The sequence below is a fragment of the Microtus oregoni genome, unplaced genomic scaffold (genome assembly GCF_018167655.1).
Source record: "Microtus oregoni isolate MIOR12 unplaced genomic scaffold, Mior012 000014F_ref0000157, whole genome shotgun sequence".
Lineage (NCBI taxonomy): Eukaryota > Metazoa > Chordata > Mammalia > Rodentia > Cricetidae > Microtus > Microtus oregoni.
This window is the reverse complement of record NW_024543073.1, coordinates 37,974,630-37,991,992: the sequence shown is the minus strand read 5'-3', so window position 1 is coordinate 37,991,992 and position 17,363 is coordinate 37,974,630. Positions and strand designations below refer to the sequence as shown.

General features: G+C 48.1%; 1 protein-coding gene across 1 annotated transcript; it reads left to right on the top strand.

Moving 5' to 3' along the window:
• Positions 1-6,919: 6,919 nt before the first annotated feature.
• Glrx (glutaredoxin) lies at positions 6,920-17,074 on the top strand. The gene is made up of 3 exons (XM_041663452.1): positions 6,920-7,195; positions 13,876-14,003; positions 16,205-17,074. The coding sequence occupies exons 1-2, from the start codon at positions 6,989-6,991 to the stop codon at positions 13,987-13,989; spliced, it is 321 nt and encodes a 106-aa protein (XP_041519386.1). The 5' UTR covers positions 6,920-6,988; the 3' UTR covers positions 13,990-14,003; positions 16,205-17,074.
• The last annotated feature ends 289 nt before the right edge of the window (positions 17,075-17,363 follow it).

The following is a 17,363-nucleotide window of genomic DNA, read 5'->3' as shown; positions in this document are numbered from 1 at the left end:
CAGTAGGCAGCAGGAATGTTGTAGGTCCCAAATGGTGGCGGCGGGCCATGTGGTGGCAGACAGCGGGCCCTGGGAGCAGCCAGTCCCAGGCAGAGACAGCTGCTGGTCCCAGAGCAGTGGTGGTGGGCCATGTGGCAGCAGGCAGTGGGCCCCAGGCAGAGATGGCTGCTGGTCCCTGAGCAATGGCTGGTTCCAGGCAGGGAGACACATGGCGGGCGGGCAGAAGACAGAAACATGGATAGACACGACATGCAGGGTGATGTTGAATGTTTATTCAGGGGGTTATGGAGGAAGGGTGAAGGGGGGGACAGAGAGAGGGAGAGAGAGAGGGAGAGAGAGAGAGAAGAAGAGAAAGAGACAGAGAAGGGGGGAAGCAGAGAAGTGGGGAGAGAGGCAGAAGCGAAGCTGCCTCTCCGAGAGGAAGATGAAAAAGAGAACGAGCTCAGGCTGGAAGCTGAAGATCAGCCTGCCTCAGCGGATGGGGAGGGGAATGGGTGTGGCTTGTCTCTTAAAGGGACCAAAACCATAACATTCCCAGGTCTTCCTTATAATAAAAAGCACTCACCTGCAGAAAAGGAAGGGCCCAAGATGGCGGCTGGCAGGTCAGAGGTAATGGGAGTGGGCGTGGCTTGTCCCTTAAAGGGACAGGAAAGCACAACATGACCCACATGGGCTGGGCCCTCCTCCATCAGTCACTAGTTAAGAAAATGTCCTACAGGCTTGCCTACAGCCCAATCTTAGGCATTTTCTCAAAGGAGGTTCCTTCTTCTCAGATGACTTTAGCCTGTGCCAAGTTAATGTAAAACTAGCCAGCACATTGGTTAAGAGCACCTGTTGCACTTCCAGAGGATCCAGGTTTCATTCTGAGCACCCACACAGTGACTCACAACCACTGTAATTCCAGTTCCTGGGGATCCGACAACTCTATTGACCTCTGTGGGCACCCAACACACACATGGTCCACATACACACATGAGGCAGGTGAAATACCCATATACATGAAATGAATCTTTAAAAAAATCACTTTTAAAGAGTATTCACCCAGTTGGGCAGGTAAATTATTTGGCCAAGATGCCAGCCCTGAGGAAGCTAGGCTCTTCAAGCCATGCTAAAGAAATGAAGAAATAAAGATCTCTTTCATGAGATAATGTACGTTTCATACACCTGCTGGGTTTTCTGAACCACTCAGAAGAGCTCAGCTTTTCTTCTCTATCTCTGTTTAAGTATGCTTTCCTGCACACTGAAGCTTTGCTCCTTCTCTAACTTTCCCCTTCTTGCCATGTAGCTGCTTGTCTGCTTCCCGCTGCACGTGTTAGGTTTCTATCACCCAGCGCTTTGGCAAAATGTCTAGCCACCCCAAACGCAGGCACTTCCATGTTTCAGGGCTGCACATGCGCCATCAAGCACCCACTTTACATAGCCACCAGGGGCCCTCGAGCTCTATGTGATGTATGTGCTGCATGGTCACACGATCTATGCGTGATGCAGCTACAGCTACATAAGCCCCTGTGCGCATTGCAGGAAGTTTTGTTTCATAATCTCATATGCCAATCACCTGGTTTTAGTTTCGAGATGAGCAGACTGAGTCTATGGACGGTAACTTGATTTTTTTTCTCTTTTGCTCTTTGGGGGCCCGCCACCCAGCTTCCAAATACACAAGGAGACTTTTCCTGACTTATGAATGCCTGGTCTTAGCTTGATTTTTTTCTAGCCAGTTTTCCTTAACTTATATTAGCTTGTCTACCTTTTGCCTCTGAGCTTTTACCTTTCTCTATTTCTGAGTATCTTTTCTTTCCTTCTTTTGTCTGGCTGTATGGCTGTGTGGCTGGCCACTGACTCCTCCCTCCTTCTTCTTCTCTCGCTCCTCCGTCTTTCTTCCCAGATTTATTGTATTTATTCTCTCCCTGCCAGCCTCGCTTATCCTTTCTCTTGCCTACCTATTGGCCATTCAGCTTTTTATTAGAACAATCAGGTGTTTTAGACAGGCAAAGTAACAAAGCTTCACAGAGTTAAACAAATGCAACTAAAAAGAATATAGCACATCTTTGCATCGTTAAACAAATGTTCTACAGCATAAACAAATGTAACACCTCTTCCCTAATATTCCACGACAGTAACCAGATGATACCCTTTGGGATAGCCTACCTCAGCACCAAGGGCTGGAAAAAGGAGAGAAGTAAAATCTGTCTTCTCTATTGGAGTCTCCAACAAAGGCATTCCCTATCTAGAAGGCTTTAGATTGTTTCCTCTGGTATGGTTGTGTTTGGGACTACTCCCTTCCCTCAAGTCAATAGCAACGATAAAACATTTAACTGTTTGGAAACACCCAAAAAGACCTCAGATATGGGGCCTCTAATTTACATGGGAGTCAGAAACCACAGTAGAGCCCAGGGTCATGTCCAAACTGAACCTGAATCTCAGCCATTGTGGCAAGAGAAACAGTCCGAATGTGAGGTGCAGCTGGTGCCCCTAACTGAATTTCAAGTCTTCCAAGTCAAGGGCAGTTTCATTATTCAGTCAGTTTTGGAACTACCTTGCAAAGTTGCTGTGAGGATGAAAATTGCTTTTATTAAATTCTTATCTGTAAGTTTGGCACAGAGCCAGCACTTAGTAAGAGGGTGCTGACTTGAGCAAAGCAGGAGAAGGTGAGGAAATGCTCTGAGGGACTTTTGGGGCAAAGTTAATGATCCTCTGTAGTCAGACCCGTGGCCATCCAGGGACCATTCCCCAGAAGGCACAGCCACAGACCCAAACTTTCCTGCATCTGGTAACATGTTAACTCACCAAAGCCTCCAGCAGCATACCTAAAGGGCGGCTGTTGCTAGGAAGTCAGCCGTAGGCACCTCCAGTCTCCGAGGTGCCTCAGTGCAGCTCAGCCTGCAGAGTCCAGAGTGGTCCTGCAGTGAGCTGGACAGACTTTGTAAGGTTTGCCCCAAAGCATTCCTGTCACTGCTTAGAGCTCATCTGTGCTCACTAATTTCCTGGGATTCCAGAGATATAGCCTGCCAGCTACACATAAGTATTCACAGTGGCTCTTTCCCTGCCCACGCTCCGGTGGACCAGCTGTTCTCATTGGCACCCTTATATACCTCTATTGTACAGCCCCACATACTTGATTATATCTGTGTCCATTTTCCATGCTTGCATGCCCCACTTCCCTATGAATTCCTAAGGATGAGAGTATGTATGAGCATCTGTGTGTCTGGTCCAGGGAGACGATTAATAAACATTGACTACATGAGCTCAGATGTAGACAGAAGAGGACCTGTGTGCATCTGCCCATTTGTGGGGCTCTAAGGCAAGAATGAATGCATTCTTCTTGCGGTCCTTAAGAGACTGCAGAAATGGTGGGAAATGATTTTAAAAGAACAATGACGGGGCTGGACAGATGGCTTACAGGGTAAGAGCACTGGTGTGATTAAGGACCCACGTTTGATTCCCAGCATCCACAGCTTCAACTAAAGTCTGTAATTTCAATTTTATAGATCCCACACCTACTTCTGGCTTCCATAGGCACCAGACATGGATGTTGTATGTAAATATACATGTAGGGAAAGTATCTATACACATAAACATTAAATTTAAAAATTCCCACTGAGCTATGCTAGTCAGGGCAGAGCTTATCATGTGACCTTAGCTGGGAGGCATTCTAGTAGGAAAGAGGTGTTTGTTCTGGGGTACTTCCCAGAAGAGCTACATCATCTGGATTTGGGAGTCACTGGACTAGCGGAAGTTAACTGCAGAGAGAATGGAAATGTGGGGCGCTCTGAGCTTGGGGCGGGAGACGCACTGCACACAGTGGGGCAGGAGATGCACTGCACACAGTGGGGCGGGAGAGGCACTGCACACAGTGAAGATGCATGTCACAGAGCATAGAAATGACTCACAGCCCAGGGAGCTGGGAGAAAGCAGAAATGGGGGCCGGGCAGGAGGAATGACAGAACACAGGGAGGGCCAGTCATACAGTGTCTCCACAGGGAATCTGAAAAGGCCCAGAAGACTTCGAGAGCACATGGCAGGGCCAGCATTTCTAGAGACTGTCCAGCAGCACCACAGAGCTGGCTGGGAGGCCCTGTGAGGAGATGACAGGGGACAGGGCCCCCAAGTAGAGTCAGGTGTTCAGACCCAGGGGAGACCTGGGAGGCAGACCTGGGACAGCTTTGCTGTTTCATGTAGGCAAAAGTAGAGGGCAGGAAAGAAGCCTCCACCTTCCTGCCCTCACCACAGAAGGAAGATAGTATAGAGAGAGAGGGAAGCAGGCATAGAGGAAACCTAGGTGTAGTCAGATATATATATTGGACTTCCAGCTCATAAATAATGGCACAGAGACTTATTATTAACTATGAGAGCCTGGCCATAGCTCAGGCTTCTGTCTAGCTAGTTCTTATAATTTAAATTAAACCATACTTGAAAATCTATGTTTTTCCATGAGGCCATCCTGCTTCCTCCTGATCTGCCCTTTCTGCTGCCTATACTCTCTTGCCTAACTATAGGTCGTTCAGCTTTTTATTACACTAATCACAGCAATCCATCGTCACAGTGCACACAAATCCCACAACCCCTGGCAGCTTGAACACTAACCCAGGGAGGCTGAGAGGCTGAAGGAGGCTTCAGACGGGGCATCTCAGCTGCTGCATTCCTGAGGCTTGGAAGAGAAGTCCAGGCAAGGAAACCAAATGCAGCATTCATCATCAGTGACAGCCGGAACAGCACGTGGAGAAGACTCTGCCCCAGGACACCAAATGCACAGGTGATGTCCTCAAGAAAGGAGCTAAGCCAGAACATACAGATGTGCCGGAACAAAAAGCAGACCATGCTGCCACTAGCATTGGGAAGCGGAGGGCTTCTAGAGGGGGTACTGATCAAAACCGCATCCTGCCAAGCAAGAATGGAGAAAAGCCTGAGAAATGTCCATTCGTGGCCAAATGGGGCCACAATTACTGCACTGCCGCACATCCTCACAGACCACTAGCTCGTTGTCAGTGCTCTGCACAGGAACCCCACCTCTTCACAACGGTGCGTGCACTCCCACTTGTTCCAGAAGAGCCCTTATCTGCTCCTATGCACATACTACCCTCTCTGGGCCCCACCAGCTCCCCGCTGAAACATCTGTGGTTTCTACAGGTCTGCACTGGTCTGTAGAGCCAACGCTGTGGGCCTGCACACCTACACAGCACAGGAACCTGTGGGTACATTTCCCCCTCACGGAGCCGAAGCCCCAGGTTTGCTGAGATACAGACGAGTACATATGGTAGCCTCTGACTTAGTGACTGTCAAGTTAGAGATACAGACTGATAAGAAAAGATCCCCATCTGGCAGGAGTTTGGAGTTAGGGGTAGCGTGGGACTCCACGTCCCAGGTGACTCTGCAGACAGATTTCTTGGGAGGTTTCACAGTTCTGCACATGCTAACTTCACACTTAGACTTCTGGGTTAGGCCGGTCTGAACACCAGGTCCAGGATGAGACTTTTGGGCAAAAGGTGATACGGAGAGTCAGACTGCCAGGCAATTAGGAAGACAAGGCAAGGAGAACACAGGTGGCAAAGGACAGCGGGCGAATGTGCAGGAGATGGAAGGTCACCATGGTTCTCAGCCATGGTCTGAGAGACACCAGACCAGTCAGATTCTTAGGAAAGGGAGCTGCAGGAAGGGAAAGACCAGACAGTGCTGAGAAGACAAAGACTCTAAAAACCAGCCTGCACCATGTGTTGATGCCCCAATGTCTTGGAAACAGACAGAGCCCTGCAGACATCTGGGCCTCAAGAGGCCTCTGGGGTGGGCCAGCATCTGGAGGCTAAGGGGAAGAAAAAGAAGGGCAGGGTACCGACTTTACCCGGAGCCTCACTCTGGAGTTTGAGAAGCTACTGGCAGGGAGGTCTGCTGGGACAGGGCTGTTCTGAACCACTTCAGTGGCCCCGAATCTGGACATTTGACTGCTATTTTGCCATTTGATTTTGGTAACAATGAGAGTGACAAAGAAAGCGGCCTCCAGTCGTCACTCTTCCTCTCTCTAGTCACAGTGTGCACCTGAGCCACCAGCATGGTGTGGCTCTAGCCGTCCTCCAAGGCACTCTGGTTCTAGTGTGAAACTTGCCGTTTGCTTGGAAAGGTGATCTAGGCCATAGGCGTTTTCTCTTTGAACTGCTTATCTAACTGGGCCCTGCCTCCTGTAGCTCACTGGCTCACTGTGGATACAAGTCAGGCAGGAAAAGATCCCCATTCTGTGTGGAGCTTGAAGTCAGGGGTTCTATGGAAATTGCTTTCTTACCTAACTGCTGTTCAAAGGTCACCAATGCTAAGGCTGTTGGGGTGGGACAGGTGTGTATCTAAGGCTTAGCTTGCCAGATAGGTCCTGTGCAGAGTACGGTCACAATCTACACTGTTGAAAGGGGCACAGAGTTCGGTATGGCCTCAGTACTGTGCACACACTTGGCAGACACAGAAGTCCAGGTAGCTTTGCTGCCGTGTTTTTACATGTCAAGATCCAGTTCCACTAACCACACAACACTCACCTTCTAGGCTAAACAAAGCAACCTCCAGGGGCCCAGTCACCTTTCCACCTCACTTCCTACGAAGTGCCAACCATTCCTGAATGGTTGTGTTTATGTTTTTAAAAACAATCATGTCTTTAAAAGAGGGAAAAAAAAGAATTTGCTCTAAGAGGTCCCGGCCTTCTCCCAGAAGCTGGTCAGTGCAGTCTCTGCTACCCACGAGGGTGACTTAGGTTCATTCCCTGCTATTGGACAGGCATTTCCAAAGGCGGAGAGCACAAAGACAGCCTGGCCTACGCTATTATGGATTAAACATCGAGTGTGCATTCCTAGGCCTGCTAACTTGAGGCTGGCCCTTTAAAACTGAATCATCCTGCTCGCTAACTCCTCCTCCAAGGAGGTTCCTTTTTAAATGAAAGCTGTGGCTAAGCCACGTTTTACACCCGACCAGGACCTTCTACTGAGCGGTCCTCCTGAGGAAGCTGCAGCCTGCCGGCATGGCTCAGGAATTTGTTAATGGCAAGATCCAGCCTGGCAAGGTGGTCGTGTTCATCAAGCCCACCTGCCCCTACTGCCAGAAGACGCAGGAAATCCTCAGGCAATTGCCTTTCAAACAAGGGCTCCTGGAATTTGTGGATATCACAGCCACCAACAACACCAATGAGATTCAAGATTATTTACAGCAGCTCACTGGAGCGAGAACAGTGAGTGTGTTCAAATGCTAAGAAACGGCTCAAGGGTTGCTGGTTCCTTTCAGAGTGCAGACATCCGTGCCTTTTCTAGGTCGCCACTACCAGGACGCTGTCCTTCCCAGCATCTAGAGAGCTATGCAGGGTGGGGGAGGAACCTGAGGACAGACACTGGTCAGACAGCAGCAGAGGGACTGTCTTGGAGGACAGCACAGGGATGTGTGGTGCCTGCTCAGTGGGCTTGGCAGCCAGCTGGAGGCAGTCGGCTGTGCATCTGAAGGCTTTGTTTTAAGCACTATTTTGAGCTGACAGTGTTCATCTGACAAGGCAGGGGGCAGCTGAGAGGCTGGGTGTGACCTTCAGCTTTCTGTTGAGGAACGCGGCAGCAAACACACTTCTTCGCTGTTTGCACTCCCCTCGGTACGGTTTGTGAGCCTTCATTTTCTTTTCTCTAGGCATTATCACCTGGTTTGCTCCTTATCTAGCTCCACCCACTGCTCCACCGTTTGCCCCTTGTGCTGCCTTAATTAGAGGCTATTTCAGGCCTGCTGTTACTCAGGCCCGGTTACCACAGTAGCTTTTGGAATAGTCTGCGAGTTTCTTGCCTTCCTAGGGGGCCCGGCCGCACAGCTGGAGTAGCACTTCAGAAGCCTGTTGTGCAAATACACTGTGTGGCTTCCTAAGAACCTCCTCTTCCCTCCGAAAAGGCTTGCTTTGTGTCCGGGCTGCTGCTGGGATGCCCAGTCTAGCAGCCTCTGGTGCTGGCACGGTGAGCTTGTCTCACTGTTACTGGAGTGTTGGGGGACAAAGCCTAGGATCTGGCTGCCCCAACAAGCCAAGAACCTTGGCCACCTGCCTCCAATTAAAGGGACACGTGACAGTGAAAAGCAGAGAAAAGAAACTTATTCAGGGAGGTTTCATTGGGAAGATGAACACCTAAAGATGTCATCCAGTGCTTCCCAAGTCCATAAAGTTCAGGATATGTGTGTGCGTGCGTGCGTGCGTGTGTGTGCGCGTGTGTGTATGGCTTGTATGTCTGCCCACATTTGTGAGACGGGCCAGAAGTAAACTTTGGGTGACTTTTCAGTCACTCTCAATAACCATTTTTAGAGACAGGGTCCTTCACTGAATTTGGAGTTCACAGACTGGGCTGGTGGCCAGAAAGCCCTGAGGGTCCTCCTATCTCAGTCTCCCCAATATTGTGACTTGCAAGCAGATTTTTCTGTAGACTGTGGGAGATAAAACTAAGGTCCTCGCTCTCATGGGCAAGCACCTCACCATCTGAGCCCTCTCCCCATCCTAAGACTTAGGTTCATAGCAGGTGGGAGGTGTACAGGCCAGATCAAGGGGAGGTCCCCACCCACTGTTGACTCATTGGTTATCTCAGGTACAGTTGGTCTCGTAAGGACCTCAGAACTGTGAAATCTCTTCCTGCACTGGCTGGCATCAGGACTTCAGCCTTTCGCAGCCCAGGTTTTCCGGGGAAACTAGTTTTGAGGCCCAGTGTTTAGATAGTCAAAGGGAAAGACAGAGTCTCCCCTGATGGCCATCACACCAATTCACTTACATCCCTTCCAGGGGCACATTGTAGGGCAGTGTTGGCAGAAACACATTTCCTATTTGAGATTTAGTGTGACTTAGAGGGTTTTCTCTGTGACCTAGGTATAAAGCCTTGGAAATTGTCTCATTCAAAAATCTGTATTCTGGTGCAGACAAAGAGTACGTTATTTTACAGCTATAGGATGAAGTCTTGGAGCAGAGACACAAATAGTGGAAAGAACAGAGAAGTGGGAACACTCCTATAGGCCCGTGCAGAAACCTCGCTGGCCAATGGAGTCACCTGGGAACTTTTCAGACAATCCCGCACTCACACCACACTCCTATTTGGCCTCCCAAGAGGAGAGGTGGGAGCCGGCCATCAGTGACAGTGGGAAAGATCTGCAGGTGGTTCGAGCTACAGCAGGATTAGCGAGGACGCTGCCTGCGCAGAGCAGCAACTGTTCTGGAGGAAAACAATCTTCACCTTCCATCTTAACAGATGTTTGCACTGATTTGCAAAGCAACACTTTTGTAGTAGCTTTTTAAGTTTAAAATTTCAAAAGGGGTGTGAGTGTGTGCATGCACATGCGTGTGGTAAATTCACGTGTGTATATGTGAGTGTGTTGATGACTAGAAGTTGACCTCAGGATGTGTTTTTCAATCACACTCCACATTAGTTTTTTTTGAGGCAGGGTCTTTCACTGAACCAGCACCTTTGCCATTTTGGTTAGGCTGCCAAGCCTGTGAGCCCGTGGGATCCACTTATCTCTGCACCCAACTCCCAGTATTGTGCACTGTTATGCCATGTTTTTCCATGGCTTCTCAGGATTTGAACTCAGGGCCCTCATGCTGACAATTGAGCCATATTCATGATCCTGTATATATCCTCCCCCCAAATAGGTTTTTAGTACAAATCCAAATACATCCTTTTGAGGGAAGCACAAAAGCTTCTAACTCACTGCTTCCAGATCCTGTTGGGATGTGTTTACCTTCTAGGGCAGTGAGAACTTGAGTGTGGTTGGCTATTCAGTCATGCTCCGTGACCTCTGGGGAGTGGTACACAGTAGGAGTTCAGTGGGGCTTGACCACAGAAGCAGTCTTTGGCAAGACTGGCTTTCTACAGCTCCTACCCTGGTGCTTTTGTCTGCTACTTCTCCAGAGCTCCACATTTTTCCTTGAGCCTTTGATGGAACTTTCTGCAAATTGCCTTCATTTTTGTGTGAGGAGGCTTGGTTTTTCTTCATGGTCATAGGATGATTTTTCTGGATAGAAAACCCATTTTTCAGCATCTATGTGTCAGACATTTCTGCACAGTGGAAATACAGCCATGAAAAAACTCCTACTTTGTAAAATGTGCACTTTTGTGTGGGAGACAAACAATACAATGAATTGTGTATTTGGGAGGTGGCAATGATGTGCTTACCAAGAAAATTAGGAAAGGGGAGACAGGGTGTATGCGGCAGGCTGCTGGTTCAAACGGAACCACAAGAGCCTCACTAAGATGGAGAAAGACAAAGGTAAGGTCTAGCACACCTGCCTTTAGTGTGCTCGAGTGACTGATGTCCCATGCAACGAAGGGGAGGGCATGACGGGGACACTAAGGGTTAGAATAAGAAGGGCTTGATCTGAGGCCCGGAGAAGGCCTCTAATCTCCCAAACACCAGTGTGGGCTGCCCTGCACGGGCGCAGGCTGCTGCTGGAATGTGGCTCCTGGGAGGGCCATGCTGGTCACTAAGGTCATCAGTGCAGAAACTGCTTTCCCCTCAAAGGAGTTGGCAAGTGAATGAGTGTGGCCTGAGAGGATGGAGCTGGGTTACCTCCACGTTCCAACGCAGAAGCAGAAAAAAGAGCCAAATAAGGCAATTTTTAAAAACCTTAGGAGGAATATCAAAGAAGTGAGTTATAAAGTTGTGCAGATAGGCCTTGGATGCTGTGAGATAGCATTCTTACCCTCTGACAGGTAGCAGAATGGTTTCGTTAAGTTACTACATTCCAAAGACGTTTATATATATGTTCATTGGGTGTGACACTGAGGTGTAGTTAGAAAGAAAATGCTGCTCCTTTTCAGGAGGTGCAGCTTTGCCGGAGTAGGTGTGGCCTTGTTAGAGGAAGTGTGTCAATGTGGGGGTGGGCTATGAGGTCTCTTCTCAAGTTTCACTCAAGTGTCCACTTCCTGTTGCCTGCGAGATATAGCAGTTCCCCCTCTAGCACCATGCTCCCCACCATGATGACAGCAACTGAACCTCTGAGCCAGCTACTCCAGTTAAATCTTTTTCTTAGAATAGTTGGCATGGTCATAGTATCTCTTCACAGCAATAAAAAACCCCAGTTAAGACAGCAAGGTAGGCTAAAGGTAATTCAAGATTGCAAAGTAGGCCCTGAAACACCTACAGTCCACAGGCTTCACCGTCAGCAAAGCTCTAATCAGCCTCTGCACATGCAGTTACTTTTACAGAAACAAGAGACTGCGGGAGGGACAGGGTCTGGGCTGAAACTCTCAGAGACAGTCTGAGACCACACAGAATTCAGGTGGGAATGGCAGTCAGAAGAAGGGGCTCACAGTAGGAAACCGGGCCAACAATGGTCAGAAGTGGAGAAGTGGGTGCTGGGAAGATGGCTGCGTGGATAAAGCATTTACCTCACAAGCACACATGAATGGCAGCCTGCTTGTAAACCCAGCATTGGGAGCAAGGACCCTTCCTCATTTTAATAAAAAAAAAAAAAGGTAGACTAATCGAGGAAGACACTCACTGTCAGCTTTTGGCCTCTGTATACACAGGAAGTGAACCCTTGAGTTGCGGAGAATGCTGGGGAGACACACTCCAGGAAAACCCAGAGCTTGGTTTTAGGGTGAAGGTTCTTCCTCCTCTAGCAGCCGCTGAGTCAACTTCCTCCTAGGAGAGGGGTGGGCCAGAGGTTTGAGTGACAAATGTTTTTCTTCCTTCTCCTCACCGGACTGTGGGGGTGGGGCCAGGGTGGAAGGCAATGTTCCTTCTGGCTTCTTGCCAGAGTGTACAGAACCTATCCTAGGGAACAGCCAGACCGTTTCAGGGCCTGTCTCAGGCTGGGAAGTGGACAGGGGAGGGTGTGGTGGGGGTGGGGGGCTCAGTAACCCTGGGAGAAATTGGGGTGTTCTGTGTAGAGCAGGGATTTAAAGGTGACTGGGACCTGGGAAATGTTTAGAAATTCAGACTCCTGGAGCTTAGCTCATTTTGTCTGAATCTCAAAATTAGGGGTTGAAAGAAGGAATCTGCCTCTCATTTAACCAGACCTTCCAGGATTCTGAGTCTCAGTCAATGAGAGAACCAGCCCCTGGGGAGTGATGTTTGCTTTCGAGGCAGTCTTACCACTGGAATGAGCTCAGACCTCCAGCGTAACATTTACCACACAAGCATGGGGGGCACAGTTTAGAGTAAACTCCAGAACCGCATAGGAAAAACCAGTTTGTACCCCCAGCACAGGGGACACAGGAGCAGATCTGTCTCAGTTTTTAAAAACAGAGTGACCCAGGAAGACACCCAGTGTCAGCCTTTGGCTTCTACACACATAGGAAGAACAATGGAGATATACAAAGCTGCAGGAATATAGAAAATCGCTTGACTCTTTTGGAAAATACAGACATTCAAGAGTAAATACACAGTTTCCTTGTTTAAAGCTTGGGCGAATTTTATCTGTCAAGTCATCATACTCAACAGAACCACTGGGGTTCTGCTGTTATTGGTATGACCAAGCACCCCCATGGTGAAGATAGGGAAGGAAAAGTCCTTAGACTAGGGGGCCTCCTTTGCTCTGAAGCAATAACCAGCATTCCATGCAATTTTAGGGTTCTTTCTTCATCTTTCTGCACTTTTCTCCTTGGTTAGGGGAAGGAATATTGTGTCACTTCCTTCCCAGAGTCTCCCACAGAGCCCCCTGCCTCCCCTAACAGCCAGGTCACCTGCCAGAGAGGGTTCTGTGGGTTTTCTAATTGTCAGGCAAAGGACAGAGCTCACATAATTTGGATGTGGCATAGGATTTTGGTTTAGTTATTGGCTTCCTAATTTTTAAATCCTGGTTCTCCCTGGGTCCCCTTTTCTATGACACAAACAATCAAGACAATTGACTAGAGTTTATCCACAGTAGTTCAGCCTCTCTGTGCATTCTTCTCGCATTCCAAACAGCTCACTTTGCCATTCTATACTTTCTAAGGAAAATAGGATGCTCGGAAAAATATTCTCACTCTGTTGTCCTCCTACTCCCACCCCATCAGGTATGATCCTGTGTGCCCCTCCCCCCATCAGGTATGATCCTTTTGTTCAAGGGCCTGTTTTTTCCTGATCACTGGTACCTAAGCAGAGTCCTTTCTTCCTTGTCAGTCAGCCTTCATGTGAGGCTTGGAGATTACGGTGGGGACAGGTCCTCTCTCCTAGGGAGTCCCTTCACCTCTCTGATGGGTGTCTTGACAGGGTCCTGTGAAGTGGGAATGACTTGAGAGGAATTGATTCCACAAGTACATTGGTCACATTAGCTAGCCAGCAAGACACAACAAATCAGTGCCTTAGGACCGGGAGCTACAGCGTTCAGATAGTTTGCCCATGGACCCAGAGCTACAGCGTTCAGATAGTTTGCCAATGGCAAAGGAGTAAAGGAGACTCAAAAACAGCACAATACTGTCTTCTAGTTGAGGACAGCTCACTTGTGTTTTAATAACAGGGGGATGCATTACTTAATAAGCATGGATCTACCTTCTAGCTGCACTGAGGAAGAAGAATGCCCCTGATTGCTGGGGTTTAGTAGATGGTCTCAGGTCTTGGGTCTTTCCAACTTCAGAGAAGCCAGAGCATAACCTGGTACTCTTACTGCATCAATAAGAATTTGCACTTGACCTATGTCTGTAAAGTGAAAAAAAACTGTCAATGCCCAGCTCATCCAACCTGAAACACCTTTTCTTACCTTTTTCCCATGTGCGGCTGAGGATTCAACTCGCCATGCCTCTGAACTACAACCTAGCCCTAGTAATGTTTTTTTAATGATGACTTCTACTCTTAAGAGTCTTTTAAGACTCTTCCGAAGGTTGTAAAGCCACTTGTGAAGCTTAGCATGTGGACAATGGTGGGGGGGGGGTGATCACACTAGTCACAGGATCCTTAACTGTCCCGACGTGCTCACTTCTGCAGGTCCCTCGGGTCTTCATAGGCAAAGACTGTATAGGTGGATGCAGTGATCTCATCGCCATGCAGCAGAATGGGGAGCTGATGACCAGGCTGAAGCAGATCGGAGCTCTGCAGTAATGGAAGGGAGGCAGGTGAGCCTGGGCCAGGGCACTGGGAGACAATGACTTTCTGCTGCCATTTCCTATTATGCTGTAGGAAGACATTCTGGGGGTGATCTGAGGAACTGAGACAACATTTACTGATGAATCTTACATCTTACGGAAGGATGAATTGTACCAGAGAGAAATGCTTTCAGTGAACCTTTATTTAACAAATGTATTGTGCTAGACACAGTACTAAACATAAACACACACAAAAAGATAACCTGGAACTTCCAGTCCCTAGAGATAGATCACAAACAACTAAATTATTCACTCCTGAAGCACACAGAATAATGAGATAGAAGCGGGGCAGGGCAAGGGGGGTTGCTTGCACCTAAGGACGGCAGAAGCAGGTCTTTCTCAACAGGGACTGCCTGACAAGGACTCAGCTAACTAAAGATGAAGGATTCCCGAGGGATAGTAGAAAGTAAGATTTAAACGGGACAGTGGGGAGGAAGTAGGAGATGTAGACAGGGTTGCAGCGCAGAGGCCATGAGGGGATGTGCTTAAGTATAAGATGAAATGAGGTCTTTTTGGTTTTTTTTCTCGTGTTTATAGGTGTGATCTAGATCTAGCTGACTTCTCAAATGCCAAATCAGACACCTGAAGTGGAAAACTACAGGGAGATCAACTGATTAGAAAATTGGGGTCTCCTTTTAGGGTTCTTGTCCATACTGAACAATTTCAGAAGAAAAACTTGGCTGGGAAAGTTGTAAATCCTGGCAGTTGCCAGAAGGGGAAGTGCAGATGGGAAGAAAGAGCCACATCCTTTGAGCTAAGCCAGCATGGGGTCAGGAAGGAGAGTGAGCAAGGGAGGCTCAGGGTGAGGGAGAGCATGCTTAGAACTGAGACGGAATAAAGGAAAAACCAAGCCTTTCTGGGTGATTCAGAAAAACAGGTAGACTGTGGAGTTGCGTGTCTGTAAGAGACTGATAACTAATAAAGGAAAACAACATCTTAAAAGAATAACTATTCTTCCTATTTCCTTAGCTTGAGGTGGGCCTGCCTTCTTGAAGGATGGGCCCGCCTTCTTGAAGGGTGGGCCGGCCCAATTCTCTTAAGGGAGAAGCCAATGGTGTGTCTCCACTAAGAGGTAGACTCCACTCTTTTGGTTAGTAGGCAACAGCTTTTCCTTAATGGACCTTCATGCTATAGTGTGTAATACCAGGATGCCTTGGGTCTAATGTGTAAGCTCTGTGTCCTCCAGCATTTAGAGTTAGTAAGCTTCCAGGGACACATACACAGAGAGACTCAAGTGTTCCTTTTAAGGAAGAAGAAAGTAATGATTTGTTATTGTTGTGGGTTGTAAGTGTGTTTTTTTGTTTTGTTTTTTGAGAAAGGATTTTTCTGTGTAGCCCTGGCTGTCCTAGAACTCACTCTGTAGACCAGGCTGGCCTCGAACTCACAGAGATCTGCCTGCCTCTGCCTCCTGAGTGCTGGGATTAAAGGTGTGTGCCCCCACTGCCCAGTGAAAGTAAAGTAATGATTCTTTAACATAAAAGATCTTTGAGAGGCTGCATGACTCACAGATCAGTAATTTATCCTTTCGACAAGTCCTATATGTTGATTGCAGTGGTCACTCAGGATAGGAATGGAAGGAAGGAGGTCTCTCTCTAGGCCTCAAATAGTCTATGTCAATATACGTCTTTGGATCCCTGTTTGCAGCGTCACAACTGGTGAGCACTGTCTGTTCAGGGTAACTTTCTGCACTCACAGAGTTCTAAATCACTGAAACCTACTTAGTAACACCCATTGACTTCCATTCTAGAACACGTTTAGCAGGTCAGGCTGAGGTTAAGAACAAAACAAAGAAAATGCCATTTCCCTAGCCCCCTGTGCTAGTGTGGGTGACAGTGTTCACGGTTTCCCTAGCCCCCTGTGCTAGCATAGGTGACAGTGTTCACGGCTGTAGCCCTGTGCTAGCATGGGTGACAGTGTTCACGACTGTAGTCCTGTGCTAGCGTGGGTGACAGTGTTCACGGCTGTAGCCCTGGGCTAGTGTGGGTGACAGTGTTCAAAGCTGTAGCCTATCGTTCTTTCCCCTGTCCTGTGCTGTTCCTGTTTTCCTGCCAACTCCTGCCCAAGGCCACCTGTAGTAGGTGTGTCTAGATGACTAGAGTGTTGTGCTGTGGGAAGGGAGGCTGAGTTATTTATGACGTGGAATCTAGTTCTTTGTCTCTTTCCCGCCACAGACTCTGTGCTGACAGCAGCTGTCCGGTCATGCTGATGCCAGTGCCAATGCCAAGAACTGACCTGCACCACAAACACGGCAGTATTTCCTGGTGACTGGGATTTTGAACAAAAACAGCTTTTATTTTTTTTTTTCTCTGTGCTGAAAACGATTACAATTTCCTTTTAACCCTGCAGCCAAAAAATTTAGCAGACCACACTAGTTAAATTATGAATTCTTCATGTGCCACCATGTCTCTACCTCTAAGCCTTCTCAGCCAAGTTTATACAAATCTCCAGTGAATCTGTTCCTGGTTCTCTGCTAGTACTGGTCCATTGAAATAATTCTGTAAAACTTGGCTTTATAAAGGCTTTATTAAACCAATGACTATTGTGAACTTGTTTTCAGGTCCCATACATGCATCTCCTCCCCATCCCCAATCCCCTTCTTCAGCCATCACTGCTGAGTCGGTGTGCTCAATCTTGCCCTCTTCCAGAACTCACAGAAGGTAGTGCACATTGTACAAGGATGCTGTTTGAGAAATCAGATGAAGAAGCTATGAGCACACTACCAGACTGCAGAGCAAAGGCTACAGTCAGCACTGTCTGTAAAGATGATTGCCCAGAAAATCCCAAGTAGCTGGTTGTTGATCTGAGTTAGACTACCAGCAAAATTAAATATGAAATGCAAATTGCAAAACATTGCTTCCAAGAATGTCTGTAAAAAAGAAAAAAAAGAATGTCTGTGAAGTCATTTTCGAAACTGTCCTAAATAATTCCTCCCACCCCACACCTTGATGTCTTGCAGTGATCTAAATGCTGTGGAACTGCAGGTCCTGTCTCTGTCTCCAGTGAGAAGAGCCCATTCCTAATAAAGATGTACCTGGAAATGACTAATGATTTCTCCTGAGTTGTGTTCTATGTTCTCAAGCTTTTAGGGGTGGTGGGACAATGCAGTGGCTCACAACACGTGCTCCTAGGCTGAGTCCTAGCCCTGGGCTCCATGCAGTAGAAGGAGAGAACTGGCTCTGAACATTTCACTTCCACACTCAGTGTGGCACACAGGCGCTTCTTAAAATAGATTTAATTGTGTGTAGTTATGTGTGTCTGCATATGGTTACGTGCGTGTGACTGCAGGTACCGCTGGAGGCCAGAGGTGTCCGGTTCCCCACAGCTGGAGTT

Excerpts from the sequence above, each read along its gene's own strand:
- Glrx (XM_041663452.1), top strand. The coding sequence starts at position 6,989 with ATGGCTCAGGAATTTGTTAATGGCAAGATCCAGCCTGGCAAGGTGGTC. Across the intron at positions 7,196-13,875 it reads AGCTCACTGGAGCGAGAACA|GTCCCTCGGGTCTTCATAGG; the intron begins GTGAGTGTGTTC and ends TCACTTCTGCAG.